Source organism: Molothrus ater, chromosome 20 (assembly GCF_012460135.2).
Source record: "Molothrus ater isolate BHLD 08-10-18 breed brown headed cowbird chromosome 20, BPBGC_Mater_1.1, whole genome shotgun sequence".
In the NCBI taxonomy this organism is placed as follows: Eukaryota; Metazoa; Chordata; class Aves; order Passeriformes; family Icteridae; genus Molothrus; species Molothrus ater.
Window position 1 is genome coordinate 10,114,508 of NC_050497.2, and position 23,505 is coordinate 10,138,012.

A 23,505-nucleotide genomic window follows, 5' to 3' on the forward strand; every position below is an offset into this window, starting at 1 on the left:
TGCTGGTGTGTTCAGAAGCTAGAGAGAGATTTATGGTTCTCAGGAGCAAAAGTTTTAGATTCACTCACGCTTGGGAAATACAAGAGCATTACAAATCTGTATTTGTGTATTTATAGACTGTTCTGTTTCAGAGTAACGTCTGCTTTTTGTCAGTGTTTCTGTTGCAAGGGTAGTTGGAACTGCAGAGTTCCTGAGCCCAGCAGTGCTTTGAGGTTTCTTTTCCCCAGCTGTTGCTGCCATCGAGGGCTGAGCATGAAGAGTTCTCTGCAGTTTTTGGTGGAAGAGGAAGTCTGGCCTTCAGGGGAGGATTTTCCATACTGTTGTAAAGTCAGGGGAGGATACAGAGGAGATTGTAAACTCCATTCTTGTGAAACAAAAGCCAAGTGATTAATGATAACAACCTTTCAGTTCTTTGTAACTGTAATCTGAAATATTTCCTAGATGGGCAATTAATTCTTTATTTCCTCACTGAATGAGATAGGGAAGGGCAGCTCTTCCTGCTCTGAGAACTGAACACTTTCACTGGAACAGATGTGCTTGCTTGTAGATCCTCATTGTCATGGGTCCCTTGCCTTAGAGAGATTCACTCTCATGACTGAGCCCTGTGTTATTCATTCCAGAGTTCTCTCTTTAACAGTGCTTGTGGCTTCTGGGAATAATGTATGCATGTAAGGAAAAGCTAAATTTCAAATAAGTTTCTTTTCTTTTCAAAGATTCTCTTTGAAGTCAGCCTTTGGAGTGTGGCTGCTAGGGAAAATAAATAATAAAAACAAATGTTGCAGAAAAGGAAATTAAGTTTCTGCGAGTCCTTCACTACCAGTTTGGAATGTTTCAGCAAAGTTTTCTGTTTTAATAAACTCCATCTGCAGATTAATAATAGAATACTTGAGATGGATGTTCTGTTCTTTATAGAAACCAGCAATTGACCTGAAGTCAGACTTTTCTACAGAAATATTAAAACTGAATTTTAAGAGCAGGGAAAAATGTCAAAACACTGATGAGCTTTGAGTTTTCCTTCAGTTTTTGGCAGAAAAGGGAGATTGAACCTTCCCAAACTGGTTGTGAGGTGTGGAACTTCTGTTAGCAATTACTGGTCTCTCTTAATCATGTAATCTAATAAACATCAAATATAATAATGTCATTGAAAAAGGGAAATATATATAGTTAAGAATAAGGGAAAGATCAAAGATTTTGTTTAACATCCTTCAGTAATACTGTTTCTGCCTTTTTTACGTGGGTGACAAAGGGTTAGGCTGCTCAAAATCTGTAAGATTCAGATTCTGATGAGTTCTGGAGCAAAGACACAGGGGAACTGCTTTGGTCTTCATGGAAGATGTATTTTTAGTTGAGTGATTGAGAGGTGGTTTATTCCTCTGAAATGCCATTTGCAACAGTAAACCTCATTTGGAGTGATAATACTCTTGTTTGCATTTAAACTGGATAAAAAAGTAGTGGCAATTCAGCCTTTCACTCGGAGGGAGGAGGGAGGTTCAGGCAGATGACCTGATGTGAAAGGTTTTAATGCTGGCTGCTAAATCCACTTTGCTTTCTCACAGATGCCTGAGGAGCAAGCTTTCAGTGTTCTGGTCAAAATCATGTTTGATTATGGACTCAGGGAACTTTTCAAACAGAACTTTGAAGATTTGCACTGCAAGTTCTATCAGCTGGAGCGCCTCATGCAGGTGGGGGCTCACCTGGGGGCTCACAGACCCGAGCATGCAGTTCAGCCCTGGCTGTTCCTGTGGCATGAATGGTGTTTGTGAGCTGTGAGCAAGGGTGAGTGGTGTTTGTGAGCTGTGAGTAAGCTGTGAGGAGAATGAATGGTGTTTGTGAGCTGTGAGTAAGGGTGAGTGGTGTTTGTGAGCTGTGAGTAAGGGTGAATGGTGTTTGTGAGCTGTGAGTAAGCTGTGAGGAGAATGAATGGTGTTTGTGAGCTGTGAGCAGGGGTGAGTGGTGTTTGTGAGCTGTGAGTAGGCTGTGAGGAGAGTGAATGGTGTTTGTGAGCTGTGAGTAAGGGTGAGTGGTGTTTGTGAGCTGTGAGCAAGGGTGAGTGGTGTTTGTGAGCTGTGAGTAAGCTGTGAGGAGAATGAATGGTGTTTGTGAGCTGTGAGCAAGGGTGAATGGTGTTTGTGAGCTGTGAGTAGGCTGTGAGGAGAGTGAATGATGTTTGTGAGCTGTGAGGAGAGTGCATGGTGTTTGTGAGCTGTGAGCAAGGGTGAATGGTGTTTGTGAGCTGTGAGGAAGGGTGAGTGGTGTTTGTGAGCTGTGAGTAAGGGTGAATGGTGTTTGTGAGCTGTGAGTAGGCTGTGAGGAGAGTGCATGGTGTTTGTGAGCTGTGAGCAAGGGTGAATGGTGTTTGTGAGCTGTGAGTAGGCTGTGAGGAGAGTGCATGGTGTTTGTGAGCTGTGAGGAAGGGTGGAGAACGAGGACCATGCCCGGTGTTGTAGCAGGGCTCTCAGGAGCAGCGTGGTGCTGCTGAAGGCAGATGTTCCTGACAGCTGGAGTGGCTCTGCTCTCAGCACAGCCTCTGCTGGGCCCTGCTGAGGCAGATCCCAGGCTCCTGCTGGGCATCCAGCCCCGGACAGGCCTTTGGCATCCTTAGGAGGCCCCCAGGCCTGTTCCTGTCACACCTGGTGGATGCAGGACCCTGCACTGCTGGTCACTCTACCCAGCTTCCTTCTGTAGCTTGGGGCTTCAGCTGCAGTTCCAAAATAGCCTCAATTAACTTTCAGTGCTTCTGTGTGTTTTACTTTTAGGAATACATTCCTGATCTGTATAACCACTTTCTGGACATCAGCCTTGAAGCACACATGTATGCTTCCCAGTGGTTCCTGACCCTGTTCACTGCAAAATTCCCTCTCTACATGGTCTTCCATATTATTGACTTACTCCTATGTGAGGTATGTGTTATAACTGGAGACTTGCACAGCTCCCAGCTTTTGACAGTTTGTCACTATCTTGGTTCATGTCCTTGTTACTATCTGTTCTCTCAGAGCAAGGCGTGTGATATTTTTATGTGGAAGTGTTCCATTTCTGCAATGATAAAGATTCTCAGCATTTTAAGGAAAAAATTAAGAATCAATAGCTGTATAAAAGGTTATAATCTCCTATTCCCTATGGCACTGGTGAATCTATGTGAGAAGACTCTGTTCAGCCTGATGAGAGCTGATTTACAGATATGTGGGCTCCTCTCTTCTGAAGTCATGTAATACACAATGATGACTTTTTATTTTCCTATCATCTTATTGCATGGAGGCCATTGTGTATAAAATGGCCCAGCTGACTCTCATGCTGGTAATCTTTAACAAGCTTGAAGCTGTTTCTCCTGGAAAACTTCAAGTCTCTCTATATTTCACAACTTATAGAGCAAAATTCTTTGTATTGAGACATTGTCTGTAATCCTGTATGGAGCAGTGCATGTAGTGGTGTGGGGGTAAGCAGTGTAATTACAGTCAGCAGTTATTGCCATCAGTGAACAAATCCCATTTTGTACTGAAGCATCCTCGAGTTATTTAATGATTTGCTGTGTAACTTCATGCATCCATTCTTCTTGGATCTGCACTTGTTCCTGTGAAGTGGCTGATTTCCTGCCTTTCCTTTACTGAAGGCTTTCAGCATTCACAAACCTCCTGGTCAATGTTTTTGCCCTTTCCCTGTGTCTGCTGCTTGCTTTGTCCATGTGCCAGTGGAATAGAAAGCAGCAGATGGTATGGAGAAAATCAATTCTGTTTGTTTAGAAACACATTTTCATTTCATAAACAGTAAATGGGCTCATAGAGAAGTTTTAAGGGGTTTTTCATAATTTTAAAGTAATGGTGAAAGAATAACTTGGTGGGAAGAAGAAAAAAGGGATCTTGAAATAAGATGAGCAATGTGTCATGGTTATGAGTGGGACCCCTGAAGAAGGTGTGAGCTACTCCTGAGTACAGAACTGTGTGTATTTAATTTAATTGGACAGTAAGAATAGAACTCTTCTAAGGAGTAGAGGCAGAATAGGTGCCGTGGGACTCTGTCCTAAAGTGAGTCACTTTCCTTATCATTGCATGAATTATCCCAGTTTGTGAAGACCAGAATATAATACATTGGTGTATAAATTACTGCATTTGAATCAGTGATTTTAGAAGTTGCTGTATGAAAATTAAATTATCTTGAACTGACCAACCACTCATTAAGAAATGAAATAAAGTGCACAACAGAATTTTAGAGTTTCAGACTGCTAAGGAGGCAGTAAAGCCAGTGTTGATTGTTTTGCTCTCTATAATGACTCTCTGGTAAAGATATTTTGAAAGTTGTTTGCAAAGTTGTTCTTGTGCCTTTGATTTATATAGCACCTGGTTACACATGTATCCTGGTTCTCCTTTTCACAGACAAACAACAAACCCCACCAAATAAATTCCTATCCAACTTTGTAAATACTAAGAAATTAAATTATTTTGTCATTATTTTTTCTTTCCAGGGAATAAGTGTTATCTTCAACGTTGCACTGGGACTGTTAAAAGTGAGTATACAATGTTACACTGTGGTTTGTGCATCTTCATGCACCATACTAAAATTAAGATGCCTGTTACAAAAATATGTTGTTTTTTTGTGAAGCTAACAACTGCCTGTGGCACACGTGCTGTAATCTGGCATGTCCTGTGCAGCACAGTGCTTTTTTTGGGGGGTGGAATAGAAGGCTGCAGAAATAGAAACAAACACTCTTTGCTGAAGGTTAAGGAGCAGCAGTGTTACTGCAGCTTTCCAAAGCTGTTGTGGCTTTATTGTTTCTGGGATTCAATAACTGTAAAAAATTGGCTTTTCCTGGTGTTTCTTCCCTTGTCTCCAGACTACCAAGGACGATTTGCTGCTGACTGACTTTGAGGGGGCTCTGAAGTTCTTCCGAGTGCAGCTGCCCAAGCGGTACCGCTCCGAGGAGAACGCCAAGAAGCTGATGGAGCTGGCCTGCAACATGAAGGTGAGCTGGGAGGGGCTGCTGCAGCCCACCTGGGAGCAGCTCCTGCCTCCAGCTCCAAGGGCAAATCCAGGTTAATTGGCTGTGATCATGGAGATCAGTTTTGAGCCAAATGCACTGACATGGTTCAAAGTGTCCTTTTTCCTTAAATTCCCTAGAGGAATTCTCTGTAGTGTCAGTGTGGAGGTACACAGCTTCCCTGGTGTGTTAACATTCCAGGCATTTTGTGATCCAGGTGTAGTAGCAGTGTGGATACCAGTATTCTGCACAGAATTCAAGCTCATCTTCTGTGGAACTAATGTAGAAATTACACAATAATCAAGAATAAAGCTATTTTATCTCTCTAATCATTTAGCATTAGCAACAGATTAAATGTTCCACATGCATCTGGTTCACATCATCCTAATGAGTGCATTTGCCTTTTATGTTTCCCAATGACAACTTGTTCCTCTTCCCAGTGTTCCCAGTGCTGTGTGGAGTGGCACAGGCAGGCTCTGAGTGGACCTGGCAAGGCTGCCCGTGGTGTCCTGGGGTGCTTTGGGGCATTAAAGGGGAGGTTGTGGAGGAAGCACTGCTGGGCTCGGCTCAGAACACTTCTGTATCACCTCCTTGATGGGAGTGCTGCACATAATTGCTTTCCTTGACCTAAAGTACAAGTCCTTTGCTGTCAGTAGAAATCTCCAGCTCTGTATTTGGAAGTGTTTCTTTGAGCAGAAAAGGGCCTGATATCAAAATAAATAATGTATAGGAAGAGAGAAGTAGCCTGGCTAAGGCATTGTGATTAGAACAGCATTCTGCTGGAAAGGAGGTCAGGAAGTCATCAGCTGGAGACAGCACCAGATTCTTCAAGTCACTCCTCAGGGCTGCCATCAAGTCATAGAATCACAGAATGGTTTGGGCTGGAAGGGACCTTAAAGCCCATCTCATTCCACCCCTGCCATGGGCAGGAACACCTTCCACTATCCCAGGCTGCTCCAAGCCTCATCCAGCCTGGCCTTGGGCACTGCCAGGGGTGGGGAGTTCACCTCTCTGGGCAACAGATGTTAGCAGAGCTGCTGCTGCTGCCTGCTGAAAAAATGTGGTGGGACATCAGTGTTCATTTCTGCAAACCCAGAATCCTTGCTGACTTCCCCAGGCCTCCCGTGCCCAGAATTTATGACAATGACAAATCTGCTCAAGATCACCTAAAAAAGGCAAAACTGGCTTAATGCACTTGAAAAGGAGAAGATGAAAATACAGTGGTAGTGGTGTGCCTGCCTTCCTTTCCTCTGGCAGGGTGGATGCCTCATTTGTCTAGGATCTAACTTTACATTGTTGGAGGTTTGGGGTGTGAAACCCCCAAATTTGGGCAGTTTGAGCAGGGGCAGAGCAGTGAAATAATCTCCTCAAGTTACAGGCTCCATTGTCAGTGAAGGGTTAATTCTCTAGGGGGGTGTCTGGGGTGCAGGAGTACCTCCTGCGGTTGTGGTGTGGTTGGACCGACCCCAGGTAATGGTTGGCATCTCCGCAGAAACGTTCCCCCAGTGCAGAGAGGCGTTTCGGGTCTGCTCTCACTAGAGGGAGCTTGGCCACCGCGTTCTGCAGCTCCTGCCAGGAAGGTTGTTAGTGAGGAAAGCAGACTGCAGGGAAACCAAACACGTTTTCCATTCTGCCTGTCATTTATGCATGTAAAATTCAACCTGTTTCTCAGAAAGGGGTTTTTAAAGAGGAAATCCTAGCTATCGCTTTTAAATATATTTGGTTTACTGAGATAAAAATATATGTTTGGGTGCAACTTTAGTGCTAGAGATTTTATTTAGATGCATAATGTCTTGCTTGTGAAATGCTCACAGTGATCTTGGTGTGGTGTTGCTAAACCATTCCGGCACAGGTGACACCAGGAAAATGCTGGTCAGGATCTGTTACAGCTTCCCTTGTGTTCCCTGTCCCTGCAGCACTTGAACTCTGGGCACAGAATACTGAATTCAGCACCACCTTTCTGTCCCTTCTCACAGAAGGGGAGTCTGGGGGCCTGTGAGAGGGCTTTGCTGGGGCTGTGTGGGTCAGAGCAGGGACACAGCACTTGTGCTCTGAGGTGCTGCTGCTTGCCCAGACACCTCGGCACCTCGGGCAGGGGCTGTTTTCTGCTGGGCTTGAGTGACACTGGCAGAAATGTCAGCTGAGCCTGCACTTGCCCTTTCAGCATTTACAGTCTCATGTAAAGTAAACCAAATGCTTCTGTGGGATGGTAAATGTTACAGCTGAGAAAGCAGCTGAAGAAGGCTCAGCATCAGGCCAGTCCCAAAATGAACCACGTCTCTTGGGGTTCTGTTGTGCTGAAGCTCTGCAGTGTGTGGAGCACCAGGGAGCTGTGCAGCACCAACGGGGAGCTCGGGCAGGATGCTCTGGGTACCTTTTGAAACTTTCCCTGCATCCCACAGGAAGAGGCTGTTGTCATCCTATTGAGTGGAACTGTTTTTGACCACACCTGAGGGTCTGGTCTCAGAACTGGGTGAAGCCATGAGCTGTGCTTTGTGGGAGGGAGGAGTTCCCTGAAGCTTGTTCCATAACCCTGTGTGTGTTGTGTTCTTTTATCAATGCTCTGGGCAGGAACTAATGGGCTGCTTTCATTTAGATTAGCCAGAAGAAACTGAAGAAATATGAAAAGGAATATCATACCATGAGAGAGCAGCAGGCTCAACAGGAGGATCCTATAGAAAGATTTGAGGTAATGCTTTACCTTCTCCAGTCTGGTTTAACAAACAGGAAGTTGCTACTTTTGACTCTTTTTTTGAGCTGGTTTTGTTTTGTGACCAATTTGGATGCAACAGGGGAATCAGCTCCATGAACGTGAAGGGAATGTCTCTCTATTGGCAATGCTGATCAGGATGGGGTTGTTGTGAGCCCAGCTGTGCAAGAAAAGGAATAGTAAGAATTTTTATTTGGGCTTATAGAACTGGTTCAGTAGAGCCTGTTTAACGTGCTGATTGCACCACAAGCCATGAACAGAAAGGAAATGCCTGACTGATTCTAACTCTGCCTTCCATGTCTATACTCCCCCTTTTACTCCTCTTCCTAATTTCAAATGATATATACTGCAGTAAGCTTATAATTTTATAAATAGTTTATTTATCAAATAAATGTAATACAGGGATAAATTACACATCTCAAGTTATGCATGCATACACATACCACAATAATACACACAGAGACATAGATACAATAAAATCATGTATTTTAATCAGAGAAGTAAACTTTCTTTAGTATCCATCTGCATGCTGGGAGTTGTAACAGGAGAGAGAAAATAGAGTATTTTTTCCAGGATTCTCCTCTCTTACCTGTTCCTAGCATGCAAGTTTAATTTTGAACCAAGAAAAGCAGTACTTGTAGGAAACTCTTGGCAAGGTATTGATGGCACAATGATACCCCTACTATTGCAGGCTTCAAAAACATTTCTGTAGCTCAACAAGCAATGGCTGAGCAGAGTTATTTATACCTGGTGTCTCCTCAGGGCTAATGCTGTATTTATTTCACATTTGCACTATGGCTGTAGTTTTGTCCCGGGGAATTTCGTGCAGGCAGAGCTGTCTTTGCAGACTGGAGGTGCATCAGTGTGTGGGCACAGGGGCTGTGTGTGACACTCCCCGGCAGCCCCTGTCCCTCACAGCCCCTCTGTGTCCCCAGCGCGAGAACCGGCGCCTGCAGGAGGCCAACATGAGACTGGAGCAGGAGAACGACGACCTGGCCCACGAGCTGGTCACCAGCAAGATTGCACTGAGGAAGGACTTGGACAATGTAAGTCATGTCCTGGGCTGTCCAGGGCAGACAAGGCCTAACTCCTTGTTCCTTCTCTCCCTGGAGAGGAGAGACATGGAGGACTTCTCGTGTGGGGGACAGGAGTCCTTCCTCCACATCCCTATTGCACCCTGCAATGTGTAGGCCTGTGACAGAGCTCCATGGGAAACAGGAGTGCTGGCTGAAGTACTCATTATTCTAAAAGCATTCGGAGTGGCTGCAGGGAAAGAAGAGCCTGTACTTGAGTAGTTGCTTTCTTTTCTCTAAGGAAGTCTGGCAGGAGCTGTGGCAAGTCTTTAACCATCACAGAAATCATAACATGGATGCTAGCTTGTGTTTTCCTGGGATTTTTATGAATACCATTTCACAGCAGACAGGCTTTGCAAAGTGCCTGATAAACTTGAAAGTATGAGTCTGTCTGGCTCTGCATGGATCAGAATCAGCTTCTCAGGTACCTCAGGCAACTCTGAAAATGTTGTTGTGGTTTCCATTTGGCTTGTTGGAATCTGCCTGTGTGAACTCCTCATCCTGGGCTGCTTCCAGATCAGTAGAGCTCTCAGGAGGAAGATTCAGGTTTGCTTTATGTTACAGCAGTTTTTTTCAGCTTGCTGTCCCACTCCCTTCTTTACATATTCAATTGTGGGAGATTTTATTAGTGTATGCTTTTTCTTTTTTTCCAGGACATGCAGAGACAGAAAGGTATTGGCATTTCTAGCACAGGGGAGGCTACACCACATTTAGTCTGTCTGCTTGGGGAGGTGAGGGGAAGAGTTCAAGTGCTCATGTTTTGCCATTCTTGTTGTGTACCAAGATAAGTGCATTTCTGAAATCTCAAAGGAAAATGGCTTCTGAAAGTTGCCCAGTGCAGGAGCTGACAGGCTTTCAAACATTTCATTGGATCAGCCTCAAACAACTTAAGGTTTCCCACGATCTCCTGGAAACTTGCTCTTGGAAAACTATTCCTAGTAAATGTTGATGCCACTGGGTGAATGTTGCTTTAATGAAGTTTGGTTCAGGGCTTTTGGGTTTATTACATCTCTTGTTCTTAGGTGTTAAAATGGGGATCATAGAAGAATGTTCTAGAAGCAGGGTTTCCCCACGCATTCACTTCCTCTTACCTGGGCTTTTTCCCTTCATTAGGGAAGCTTCCAGAAGCTTCACACTGGTGATAGCCCAGCAGTGGCACTCAGGAGGTGGATTCCAGCAAAAATTGTCTTGAAGAAGCTTTTTCTATCAGTTTTTAACTGTTGTTTGTGGCTGCTTGAGCCTGTATGAGACATGGCTATATTTTTACATTGTTTTTTTTTTTTAATGGAGAACTGGGAGAGGAACAAAATGAGGCAAAATTGATATGCTTAATTTGATATATAATAGTCTTGTACTCAAAGATGGCAAATGATGTTGGCAGCATTTGGGTTATCCCCTGGGAGGAGATAGGTAGGTTTGATCCTACTTCAGGACTTGATTAATTCTTCTAATTGGACCCTGAAGTGATAAGTTTCATTCTGCCAGCCTGAGGTCCTGAAAGGAAAGTAGCAAAGGACATTGTTTAACACACCTTTTCTGATACCTACATGGCATGTCTGAAATCTGCAACCCAAAAGATCAAAACAAAGCATTTGGAAATACAAGAATTTCCTTAATATCCTTTCACTAGGGCAGAAAATAGGCTTCGTTTTCTACTGTTGTTGGGCTCCTACATCCCAGTGTTCTTTAACTTTCAAACAGCTGAAACCCCATCTGTAATGAAAAGATGTTCTCTTTGCCTTTGCCATCTGTTTTAAAGGATCAGCAGGACTTTAAGGGACTAAAATTCACTTTTTTTCTTCCTTTGAAGGGAATTGGTACAGCTACTTTCTGAAGATTTTATATATCAGTTGAGTTATTGATCTATTTTTATGTAGAATCCATACACCTATTGGGAAGTGCTGGGTTGTGTGTATGAGACAGGAAAAGATGTCTTAACTTTGCAGAGTTTTAGTGGTTTATAAAGAGCTTGAAATTTTTCAACAATATATTTTTATGCTTTAAAAACTGCAGTAAAAAGGGGTTGTTGGTTTCTGGTGGGACATTTCTTTCCCTTAAGGAGGAAGGAGAGAGGGGCCTGACTTACGTTTGTTTTGGTAGCTCTGTTTTTTCATGCAGTATTTTCTGGGATGGTATTACATCCATTAAGATGTTTCATAGAGTTCTGGGGGCTTTTTAAATGTTCTAGAGGCATTTTTCATTAATTCTGTTTTCATTGCAAGGTTGAATGTTTGCAAATTAAACTTAGGTCTGAGCTGGTTATAGTCTTTTATTGTGAGCTGTTCTGTGCCTTTGGTTGTCTTCAGAATGTATTGGTCAACTTCCAGACTGGACAAGAAAATGAAACTTATTTCTGGTATTGGATTTCTTTGGAGCAATCCCTACTCCAGTTTTGCTAGAATTAATCACTGAATTCAAGAGGCATTTTAGAGGGCTGGAGTATAGTGGTACATGCCATTAATTTTGATGTTTTGCTGCTTTGCTATTGCAGATGGGAAGTTTTAGAAAATAATTTTCAGAATAAAGTTTTATTGTTTTTAAAAGCAGTGAACCAAACCTTAATAAGGCTGGAATGGCTGCACTCTTGGCTCTGTCCTGGTGGAGGCACAGCAGGGAAGCCTCTGCTCAGGCTCCACTCTGTGTTTCAGGCAGAGGAGAAGGCAGATGCCCTCAATAAGGAGCTGCTAATGACCAAACAGAAGCTGATTGATGCAGAAGAAGAAAAGAGGCGCCTGGAGGAAGAATCTGCCCAGGTTGGGGCATTTTTGTCATTCTTGCTGTTCTCTACAGTACAGAAATGATAAAAATAAAAAGTGACGAGTGTGGGAAGGGCTTAATGTTCTAAGTCATGTTTGTCCCTCCTCTGTGGTGTAAAGGACGTCAGCAGAGCAAAATTTGCATTTTCCTGCCAGGTGCTTCATAGGGTGGGGAATTTTTAACTTGAAATCACAGTGTCACAGTCTGTGCCAGATGCTGCACAGAGAGGCAGTGCAGGACTTCAGCTGTCAGCACTTTTTGAATCCCTCCTTTCCTTGGCTAGCCCACTGCTCTGTCAGTGATGGCCACCAAAGTCTGCCTTTGCCCTGCCTGCATGGAGCTGAGCTGCACTCTGGGTCCCTGGGTAGAGCACAGCAGTGAGGTTAAGGAGAAGGAAGAAATAGCACCTGGGTATTTTTCAGACTACACCTATATAAACCCTTTATTTTCTTTTTGTTCCCCCCTACAGCTGAAGGAAATGTGTCGTAGGGAACTAGATAAGGCAGAGTCAGAGATCAAAAAGAACAGCTCTATTATTGGTGACTACAAACAGGTAAGTACAACTTCATGAGGATGTGGTTTGTTATCAAAGTACAAGACTTTTGGGTATTTTAGGAGATTTCTGGAAGTCAGTGTTATCTGTGCCATGCATTTGAGGACACAATTTAGCTGTTCTAAATGGAAAGGCTGTGGCTGGTTTTGCATTTTCTTTGGCTGAGATCCTGAAGTGGTCAGTCCTGTTTGCCCCTGATGTGGGGATTTGTAGATCAGCAGTCACCACAGCCTCAGTTACAGACAAACCTTGTTCAGATGGGCTCTCGGATATCAAAGGTTCACTTCGTGCCAAGAAAAGCTTCTCTCTCATCTTTGCTTTGTCAATCAAATGCACCTCAGAAATAAAAAAAAAGATGCCTTTTTCCTTTCAAGGCTTTGCTTTGGCATTCAAGCTCCTGATCAGAAGGTATCAAGGGAGCAAATTCATGTGTCTCTTTAGTAGGCCCAGATCAGGTCTCAGGGAATGAATTAGGGTTTTTTACTACTCTGTCTTGCCTGTTCTTTTTTTCCCAAAGGCAACAAAAGGGTCATACTATTCCTAACCTTTTCTGGCTCCTTTAGCAAGGCCAAACTGTTAATAACTTCTGTTGGAACTGCACCTTTTCCTGTGGGGATAGAAGAATATGTAGAGAATGGGAAAATGTACAATAAGACAGCTTAATGCAGCATCCCAATTTTTCCTAGCTTTCTAAGTGTCCTTTGACTATCCATGTTAATATTGCAGCAGCATTTATTTGTGCTTTAGCATTCATTTGGGAGAGAATTTACATTTATAAATGGTTTGGTAACATAATTTTGCTTGTCAGATTTGTTCCCAGCTGAGTGAGCGACTGGAAAAGCAACAAACAGCAAATAAAGCTGAAATTGAGAAAATACGGGTAAGAGACCAGATAGATCCACAGTCTACAATGTTTCAATCTCTTAGCAAAACAATAGCAGCAAACACACGATTTATTTCATTACTAAAATGGTGGCTGAGAGTCCCCATAGATGAAAGAGAAGATTGTAAGGGGGAGATCTGGGAGAAAAGGTGAGTCCTCTCATGCCGTACTGGTTACGTGCTAATGTTGATGCTGGGGGGGGTTTTTTGAGGGGTCTTTTTTTTCTGGAAGAGATTCTCTGACTGCCTTTTACCTTAAAGTAACAGTGGGAGGGACGGAGCCCATTATTGCAGCAAAACAACACAGCAGTGTTTCCAAAGCCCTGAGTGTGGGGCTGGCAGGAGCTCCTGCCTGGCTGTGCCTCCCCAGAAGTTCCCATCAGTGGCTGCTGTGGTGCTGAGCTGCTCTCCCAGAGCAGAGGCAGGAACAGGCTTTGCTCACAGCCAGGTGTTTGCTTAGCAAAAGGTGGATGACTGCGAGCACTGCCGCGAGTTCTTCAATAAGGAAGGCCGTGTGAAGGTGGCCAGCACTGCCAAGGATGGTTCAGACGAGGACACGGATGAGGAGAAGGAAACACTGAAGAACCAGCTGAGGGAGATGGAGCTTGAGCTGGCCCAGACCAAGCTGCAGCTTGTGGAGGCGGAATGTAAAATACAGGTAATGCTCTGGGAGTTTGTTTTGTAGTCTGTACAGCATGTCTGCATTCCTAGAAAAATGTGTGTGTGAGCTGTAGAGGGATTGGAACAGATCCTGTTGGTTGAAACCATAACCTGCTATTTCCTGCACGGTTATTTAACCAAACACTGCGTCTGAAACTTGCTGTATGCAGACGATATAATTGAAATTGCATGAACTGTATTTAGCAGCCACTACAGCTTCCAGACATCTGCCTGTCTGCAGTGCAGTGCTGGCTGCCTGATCTCCTGCAACTGCTTGGAAGGAGCCCAAGCTCTGACAGAGTACTGAATCATGCATGTCTTTATCTCACAATCAGTGCTAAATGAAGAAGTAACATTGACAAATGTTAGACATGTTTCTTAAAACACGATTGCAAAGCACTCCAGGTACCTGAAGTATTTCTGTAAAATATGACAACATTGTGCTTTTAGCCTAAAACTGATATGTCAGTGCGGCTTGTTCACAGAAAGGTAAAAATTAGTTTGTAGAAAGTCCACTTCCTGTGGGAATAGCTCCTCCTCAGATGGAAGACAATTAAAGAGTTTGGATGTACTGAAGAAAGCGGAATGTTTCACTAAGGGCAATGACACAAGTCTTGTTCTGCTTTTCAAAGCTTTTTTTTTTCTCTTTGTCAGCTTATTGTTCTGCTTTTAATTTATGTAAGACTGGTTTAACTTCTGAAGTGGCCAAGAGTTTGTAGATGTTCTGGAGCCTTCTAGTTTTAACTCCTATAACCTTGTGCTGTGAATATGTATCAAATTAAGGAAATTACTCTTCTGTTTGCAGGATTTGGAGCACCATTTGGGTCTGGCCCTGAATGAAGTACAAGCTGCAAAGAAAACGTGGTTCAACAGAACAATAAGCTCTATAAAAACAGTGACTGGAGTCCAAGGAAAAGAGACTTGTTGAAAAGCAGTTCTGTCAAACACACCTTCTTAACACCTTTTGTTGCCTTCCTTGGCCAGATGTTTAATTCTGTGACATGAGAGGACCAGAATGTAAATATAATAGAAACACAGCATGTCAGGATTTCAATAGGTCAGTGATAAAGAGGATGGAAACACAAGAGAGGTTTTATTGCTAGACATGGGATGTTCATACTACTGATATTTAACAGGTGATGTAGCTAGATTGAAGCTCTTCCGAGAAACACTCCATTCTGCGTCTGGCTGGAGGCTTTTCACAGACTAGGTACGAGAACTTACCAAACCCTAATTGTTAAGTTTACATATGATAGGTTTTTTTACAGTTATAACCTTTTTTAATATTTTATTTGAAAGGAAAAGTGTCACTAACAAAGTTAAAAAAGAAAAAAAGAAAAAAAAACGGAAAAAATGCAACAAAAAAATACAAGTTTATCAAGAACTACATCAGTGCCAGAAAGCAGTCCCCAGAGGTAGGAAATGGAGAGTAGGAGGTGACATGTTTTGCTTTATGAATGGGGATGATTTCAGCATTCCTGTCGAGCAACCCCACTTTGTTTTAGTAGATGCAGCATCCATCTCTCTGTGTTTGGCATTTCTTTCTGTTACTAATCAATTCTATGCAACTCTGGGCTTTTTTGGCATGGGCTGCCAAACCAATTTGCCACCAGAGGCTGGGAGACTTGTCCAAGTGCTAGACAAGAACAATCGGAATTGTGGGCAAATTCCCGTTTCACTTGTGTCATATTGTTTGATCCACATATCAACAGCACCAGGACTGCTGATAATATGAATTATGTGGATGGTCTGACATTCAATGGAGTCTGTCTGGGTTTTGTCAGGTTTCTGTTTTGTTTTTGTTTGTTTGTTTTTACCTGGCTGTAGCAGGCCTTCTGTGGAGCTCCGACAGAGCTCCCAGGTTTTAGTTTTGCACATAGGTATGAATGGGACAAAGAAACAATAAACTGAGATATATATGAGGCAAAAATCACAGCGTGAGTGTAGCTGCGAGCATCTCTAGCTGTAACTCGCTTCCTGGTGGCGTTCTGAGGTGGTGTAGGTCATTGTTCACGCTCGATGCAGTTGCACTGGTAGGTGCTAAACGTGCTTGGAGTTCTCATTCCTTGGATTGTATTGAGTTCTCACCAGAAAGCTGTAGAATGGAGTTTTGCACCTTGTAATTTTTTTAATTTATAATGGTTTGTGTTATGCTGAAGTATCTATTGCATCAGTGGATAAATTTTGTGTGCAGTGTGAGTATAAGCTGGTAACAATATGAGGCACTGGTTTGTATATAAAGATATTTGGTTTATTTTGTATTTCTAACTTTTTCTTGTTTACTGTACTAATGCTAGCTAATGTACTCTGTAACTACAGGATAGAACATGCTATGTCCAAGCTTTTTTCCTTAACTGCATACATTATCTCTATTGTTTAATACCAAAAAAAAATTACTGTAACTCCATCAATATTAGATGCGTGGACATTGTGGTAGCATAGTTGCAGTGTGTATACTTTATGAATTGAAATATAAACTAGTAAAATTGTATAACTATTTTGTTGTTTCATTTCATTTGAACTGAAAATTATTAAATATTTTGCAATATAAAGCTAATTCTCTTCTTAAAGTAGAAGCAGTAGCATCTGCAGGCTTCTCCAAGACTGAAACCACAGTCATGCTGCAAAGGGCTTTGCTAAAAAAGACTGCATGTTCTGAGTGCTGCCAACACTGGTTTTATATAATAAAATCTAGGGTTTGCTTTGAAAAAAGAAACTGCAAAAGTGACCTTGTGCAGCTTGAAACTTGTGACTCAGTATTTCTCAAACATGTCCAATTTAGAACATTTTTTTTTTTCCCATGGCCCTCCAAATTCTGCTTGAATCTGCAAAATAAATGTAGGCTATCTCTGCTTATCACCATCAGTAACAAATTCCGTGGGGTCAAGCATGGTTCATGTCATCTTCAGCAGGGTTTTGTAGCCATGCTGAGCCCGCACGACTTCAGGGCTGCAGCAGTTGGGTCTCAGCAGCTCTGCTCCCCAGCCCTGTGCCCTGCAGAGATAACCAGGAGAACAAATGGATTCTTGTCACCAAAACCACCAGAGGTGGCTCGGAAAGCAGCCCTGCTCTAGGAGGCTGCTGTGATGTCACTGTCCCAGCCATATTTTGCTTTAAGAGAATGGCATCATGTGGCTGTGTGTGGTCTCTGCTGCTTGGTCCTCCCAGAGGTGCATGCCTTGCTAAGGTCAGCTCTGCAGTTTCTCAATAATTGCAATCTTTAGAGAAAGTTTAAAGGTAAGTCGGGGACAGGAGGAAGCAACCCAAGAACCCTTCATCCACTTGTCTTTCTCAAAGGGACTGGGAAATAGTGTAATAGTGCATTTCCTCCAAAAATGGGGTACTTAAAGGAAGAGAAAAAGCTGCTTTATTGTTCAGATGTCTTCCACTCTCTAAATAAACATTATCTTCAAATTGCATGCAGCATATACTCCTCTTTTAGTATGGATGCAGAACATGCATAATTGTTTCACAGCATTTCGTCAAAAACACTTTATAGTCAGTTTCCAGTCATGGATAATTTTGGATGCCTACCTGAAGGTTTTTGGTACTCAGAAATAAATATTAACAATGTATTTCACATCCAACTCCATCTAAAATACCCACAGCTAACTAAGAAAAATGGATCCAGTGCTGAGGTGTGCATCTTTGGAAGCGTAATTACGTGTGAAAGACAAGGAAGCAGGTCAGATTTAAGATGAGGAAACTGAATTTGCAGATGTTCAAAACTATGAATAAGGAAGGTAGAAAACGGCATAGAGTCAGAATGCTGTAAGCATAAGTATTTTACAGCCCTGTAAGAGAAAAGGAATGAGTGTGTTTGGTAGCATTTGGGGCATTAATGAGATGCTTATTTTCTGGTAGTCAATCACCTTTCTGTTCACATGTGCCTCAGCTGGGTTTGAGTACTGAACTCCAGCTCAATGCCAGTCTGCTGATGCTGGGATTAATCTCCTGTGCGCCAGGCTCCAGCTTCCAAATGCTTTGCGTGTTTGTGCTGTATCATTACGTTCCAGTGGTCTCAGCGTGGGAGCTCGAGTGTCACAATCTCATTTGTGTTGCAGAACTTCTTGGCAGCTCAGGGTCTGCAGCTGGAAGTGGATATTCAGGATCTATCGGAAAGTTTTACCTTTAATCATTGCTGGTAAGCTGTCTTGAAATTTATGTAACTACCTCCCTGACTTTTTTTAGCTGCCCTTCTTATCTGTGGCAGTGATATAAAGTTCCTGTTATCTAGAGGAGGATTTCACTCCATCTGTTCAACAGCTTGGCTCGCATTCATCCAGCCTAACTTTAGACACTTTGGAGGTGCCTACCATAAGAGTTTAATCCAGGGAGGTTTTCCAGCCCTCGGCGGTGCGGGGGCAGCACTGCAGGCGGGCGGCTCACCCAGCCTCGTGCCTGAGCCCTGGTGGCTCAGGGGAGCTCCTGTGAGCCCACAAAGTGAACCGAGAGTCCTTCCTAAATTAAAAAAATACTGGAAATGAACCATCAGTGGACACTCAGGGGGGTGCTTTCTGTTTTAATTTTTCCTCCTTTTCCCATCACTTTATTGTGCAGTATTTTTCCTTCTGTATTGCCAAACAGCATCAAGGTTTCTTCATACCGAAATTTTGCTAGAATTTACCACTGCACATCCTAATGCACTTGAGCAACACGGGCTTGGTTTTGCTGCATTTTCTGCATACCAACAAGCATGACAGTGTAATCTGGGACTGAGGGCTTTTCCTTGGGATAATCTGGCCACAGGCACGGTAGGAAACTCAGGCTGTGAGGCGAGGAGGGCTTTGCTCAGGAGCCATGTTTGTTGAGTTTGACATTGAAGTCAAGTGTTTCCTCATGGTGGTGTGAGTTCCTGCTGAATGGGGATGAGTGGAACCGAGCTAACTGAAGTAGAACCGGGCTGTTTGAGGTGGATTTAGCCGAGGAGGAGCTCGAAGACAATCCCACACCCTCCGGCTCCTCAAGCCCCGCCGAGCGCCTCCTCAGCGCCCTCACGGTTTCCCGCGCTTTTCGCGGTAGCGGCGCCCGCGGGGAGCTCTGATTGGCTGGCGGGTGAGTGGCAGCAGGAGCTGCCTTGGGCGCGGCGGCGGCAGCGGCGCCATTTTGTTTGCCGTGTGGGCCGGGGAAGCGGAGGCGGAGTGCCGGGGGAAGGAGCCTTGGAGCGGGGCCCGGGCAGGGGCTGGTCCGGCGGGAAGAAGGTGCGGAGTGCGGGCACACCGCTGAGCTGCTGGGCTGGAGGGGAGCAGCGGCCTTCGGGCGGGGCGGTGCGGTGCTTCCTGAGGGAACCATGCAGAACCTCCCAGAGCTCTTCCAGTGTCTGTGGGTGGTAAAAGAGCACCAGGGCAGCGGAGGACAGCAGAGCTTTAGATTCAAACAATAACCGCTAGAGATGAGTGATACTTTGGGGAAACCTGTACAGAACTTGTAGTGCATTAATGGCCCTTGTGGAGGTATAAAATTTTCGCCTTAATTTGCACGGGGTTTAAATGGCCTCGTCTATTGTTTTCCCCTTGCAGACACCCCCCAGGCCCCTCAGGCTGAGGCAGGCAATGAGTTCTTCCCAGGCAGCAGTAGCAGCCTTTCAGCAGGAGGTGGATGATGTTCATGGCAGCCTGTCACAGGCAGGTCTGAGCTGAGGCCTCCTGAGGTGGAAACCTTTGAAATAGGCTGTGAGAGCTAATAAAGTGGAGCTGTTTGATCTCTAATGTGATGAGTGGCTGCCGTGGGCTGTTCTCCTCGTGGAGAATGTGCATGAGAAGTCAGTCACACCACTGACTGCTGGTTAAGTAATTCATGGGTTCCTCCTACAAATCTGATTAGAAAGTTGTATTATGTCCTTGTACAAAAATGATCTCCTAGGAGGAAGTGTAGTAAAATTGAAGTGTCTTGGAAGTAAATCTGTGGGATGTGTTTCTAATACACCTTGAACTTACAGGTAAATCATTCTAATTCTCTGTTTATTAATAATGGTTGAGATAGGAGATGTAGCAAACTTTATAGCAAAAGTTTATCACAGAAGTTTTTCAGATTACAAAAAACATTACATGTTGGTTAAAATGTTAAGGTAAAAGTACTTTTTAATCAGCTTTAGTGGCTTGAGTTATAGCTGAAGGTGACATGAGTTGGTCTCTGGAGATCTCACCTTATGGGCCCTTGATGTGTGGCTTAACATGGTGGTCGCTGGAGGGGATCAGGAGTCCAAGTGCAGGTTGTTTTATGGCAGTGAGCAGGCTGGTTCAGTTATGGAGTTGCAGAGGTCCATCTTAATCAGCAGCTTGTGTGGCAAAAGTGATGATTTTTAGGAAAGCGCTTGCAGTGTTTAAGATGGAATCGCAGCCGCGCTGGGCTCTGAGGCTCCAGAAGGTGCAGAAGAGATGAGACTTGCAGGCTGCCAGCTCTGAGCAGAAGCCCTCCTCGTGCTGAGCACAGTTAGCGTGTGCCATGAAAACATCCAAGCTGTGTGTTTAAACTCCCTGCTGTGAGCGTCTGTTCATGCACAGAGCTGGTGGTGTCATGGGGAAAGGGGGCCTTGGAGCCACATTGGTAAATGTCATTTGGGAGGGGCCCTGGAGTGACTCCTGATGGAGTTTTCTGATGTGGCTGGTCAGTTTATGCCACACAAGGAAAAGAAAGCTGCTGTGCAGATTTTATTCAATTGCTGTGCCTGAGAAAGGCTAGTAAAGGACTCACTGAGATGGCAGTGCTGTGTCACTGTCAGCTGTCATGGTGCAGGTGAAAGGGGTTTATCGGTTCTTGTAAGAACGCCACAGCAAACCACTGTGGTTTTGGCACAAGTCTTGGCTGCCCAGAAAACGGGGGAGTGATCTATTGCCTTCTGTGTCCTGGAGGCTTGGCTAGCTTACAGAAGTGGTTTGATGGTAATTAATACTGGTGCACCAGAGAGAAGGGGTGGCAAAGAGGAGGAGGATGAAGGCTGGTTGCCTGCAGAGCAATGTATATCTGAGCTTGCCACCTACTCAGGGCATGGCAGAACTGCTGCATAATACCACAGGGAAACTCTTGAGGAACAAGATCTCATCAGGAAGGGGGGGGGAAGTGTTTTGCACGAGGAGATTGTGCGTCTCCCTGAGGTGGTTTGTGTCCCACAGAGGGGCTGTGGGAGCCTGTGCCAGAATGCTCTGAGTTGTAGGTGACATGGCTGCTGCTTGTAGACATGGTCAGCAAACTAGAGCTCCTGGGTGCCCCCAGCTTCAGCATTAAAGGAATGGTCTGAACTCTGGATGTCTTTAGAAGTTACAGGTGCTGCACATTCCCCTAGTTAGGACAGAGTGAGGAGACCAGTAATTACTGTAACTGGAAAGTTCTAAATTCCGTTCAAGTTTTTATTCATTTGATCTCAGAATAGTTTATTGTACAAACAGAAGTTACATGTCTTCTACGTGTAACAGCATCTTTCTCAAAACTGCATCGTTCTTTAAACCCAGGATAACTGATCTTTGCAGCTCAAACCCCTGTCCATGTGCTTGCTTTGTGCTGGATGCAGGAGTCCTGTGGCTACCTCAAGACTTGCAGTATTGGCAGTATAGGAGTTTGTGTGGAACTGCTTTGCAGGGCACCATAATGGGATTTACTGAGCTGTATTTTGTCATCTTGCCCTGGTTTAGCCTTTCCCCTTCTACTGTAATCCAAAGGTACCCAGATATTAAAAAAAAAAAAGTCCCTTTGAATGAATCAGAACCAGCAGAGCGCTGAGCCTGCCTTCACTGCAGGCAGGAAATCCCACCTTTGGTGTGTGCCAGCACCTAAACAGAGGAGAAGAGGGAAGTGTTGTTTGTGCAGGGTATTGGCGCTTTTTTGGGATCTAAAGGCCTTTTTAGGATTTTGCCTCATGTTCGTGCCTGGAGCAAGAAAGGGCCTTTTGTTGTAACTTTAACAAGAGTACACACAGGCTTTTTACAGCATTGCAAATAAATGTGCTGGAATGTATAGCCCAAAGTGAAGATGAATTCAGGGCCCTGAAAGCAGTGGCAGCTCCACTTTCTTTCAGTTGGCTCTACCAAGGATTGGGGTCACAAAAGAGAAGGATAATTTACAGCTTAGCAAATGGGAAAAACTCTTTATAGCTGACTTGCTGGAACTCAACCCTGCAGCAAACCACCAAAGTCAGCATTATGTCATGAGCAATGAAGTGAGGTGACACTTCTTGCAGAAAGAGGGGTGCTGTTTTGGGCAGGTTTATAGATGCAGCAGTTCTTTGCACATGGAAGTTACAGGCTGGCTTGTTAGTTGCTAAACACCAAACTTGGACATCAGTCAATCAGTATTTTTTTCCTGCTTCCTCTGCAATCAAATACACTTTTCCAAGGTGATGCTGATTGCAGCAAGGTAAACTGGACATCTTGCTTGTAAAGCAGATGGTTCCTTCTGCATGGATCCCTTCGGTGCTGTGCCAGCAGGGGATGGGGCAGCCAAGCAGTGTTGGGGAGGGCCTGAAATGAAGGAGCTTTCTGTGCAGATTTCACTGTGTGCATTCAGCTGCAGATTCATAGTGAGAGGCACTGCAGGTTGCCGAGGAAAAGTAGATGGACTTGGTATTTCTTGGTTTGCAGGGCAGGGGGGTGATGGGGGCCACAAATCACAGCTTCAAGCAAGATACTCTGTAAACTGCCTGGGCAAAGTTAGCTTAGCTACGGCAGGACAGGAGTAAAACTGAGGAGGAGATGCCAGGCATTTTCTCAACGAGGAAAGAAGGATGTGCCAACCTCCCTTGCCAGCACGGGCCCGGTGCTGTGTGGCTTCTCCCATGTCCCACTGCCATACGTGCCCCTCTCCCATTCCTGCGGGGCCACAGAATGCCCGCCAGCTCCTGGAGTGGGCCCAGCTCGCTGCGAGCTGTCACCAGCAGTTGCCAGGCTGGTGCTGAAGAGCTGACAGCCTTCTCAGCACCTCAGAGATGATAATCCCAAGGGAGCTTTTGGAATGACCTCTTAGTGAGCCAGCTAACATCAGGCATGAGCAGACAGGCGCTATGCTAATACAGTAGGTAAGACTGACTTCAGTTTCAGTTAAGTGTTAATGATGTTTTCTTAAGTGACTCTCTTCAGTTCTCTGTGGATCTTACTTGCTAAATAATTGATACAGCTCTAAATTTTTAGTGATGCAAGTTTTCATTGTGTTTGGTACACTTGTCCCTGAGTAGCTCTTTGTGCATTACTGACTTGTTTGCAGTATGCCAGCAGACTGGCCTGGCTGCACACTGGCCTGTCGAGGGCAAAAGTCTCACACCAAGTCCTGCTCCAGTTATCATACATTCTAAGCTGTGGGATTTCATACATCTCATTTCATTAAGTGCAATCTCAATTATAGTCAGCTCATAACAGTTTCTAATCCCTTCTCAAGTCTGATCTCCTCTGAATTTGATTAATGACCTCTGCACTCACACTTCAATTTAGCATTTCAAGACCAGAAAAACACTTCTAAGAAAAGTAAGACTCTATGTTCACTGACTTCTCTTCTAGAGTACAGCTGGGTTCTATAACTCCAGGCTGGACATATGTGTGTATTCCAGTAAATCTTACCATGAGTTGCAACCTCAAGCAAACAACACCAGCCACACAATTGTCATGGTATCCCCAACTCCTGTCCTCAGTGGCTCTGGACAAGGAAATTGCTTGGATTTGCTTTGGACCTCAGAGGACAAACTGGGACCACAGGAATTTAAGAAACACAGTGAAGTGAGAGGGGTGGAGAGAACTTTGAAAGAACCTTACTTGTTCTTTATGTGTATAATTTATCTTTTAAGAAAACAAACATCCTGTTTTTCTAATTAGCTAAATACTAGGAATTGTCCAGATTTTTTTTTGGAGTGAAACTTGCCTTCCTGGCTGATCACAGCTATTACAGCCTTCTCTGGGCTTTTCTGGTACTGCTTCCAAGG

The 23,505-nt window shown here is 44.2% G+C and overlaps 2 protein-coding genes across 3 annotated transcripts in view; one reads left to right on the plus strand and one right to left on the minus strand.

The window, feature by feature from the left end:
* Positions 1–16,101, plus strand: part of RABGAP1 (RAB GTPase activating protein 1) — a 60,975-nt gene extending 44,874 nt beyond the window's left edge. For both annotated transcript variants that reach the window (XM_036394190.2, XM_054516911.1), the window contains 11 exons: positions 1,557–1,682; positions 2,757–2,900; positions 4,457–4,498; positions 4,826–4,954; positions 7,566–7,658; positions 8,615–8,725; positions 11,401–11,505; positions 11,979–12,062; positions 12,871–12,942; positions 13,405–13,602; positions 14,410–16,101. In XM_036394190.2, coding sequence (XP_036250083.1) covers positions 1,557–1,682; positions 2,757–2,900; positions 4,457–4,498; positions 4,826–4,954; positions 7,566–7,658; positions 8,615–8,725; positions 11,401–11,505; positions 11,979–12,062; positions 12,871–12,942; positions 13,405–13,602; positions 14,410–14,532 — 1,227 coding nt within the window. In that variant the 3' untranslated portion in view covers positions 14,533–16,101. The remainder of the gene's footprint in view (positions 1–1,556; positions 1,683–2,756; positions 2,901–4,456; positions 4,499–4,825; positions 4,955–7,565; positions 7,659–8,614; positions 8,726–11,400; positions 11,506–11,978; positions 12,063–12,870; positions 12,943–13,404; positions 13,603–14,409) is intronic.
* A 3,446-nt stretch (positions 16,102–19,547) lies between these two features.
* The window catches only part of STRBP (spermatid perinuclear RNA binding protein), a 63,422-nt gene continuing 59,464 nt past the window's right edge, over positions 19,548–23,505 (minus strand). Inside the window, exon 19 of the mRNA XM_036394198.2 lies at positions 19,548–20,882. The gene's annotated coding sequence lies outside the window, so the exon portion shown is untranslated. The remainder of the gene's footprint in view (positions 20,883–23,505) is intronic.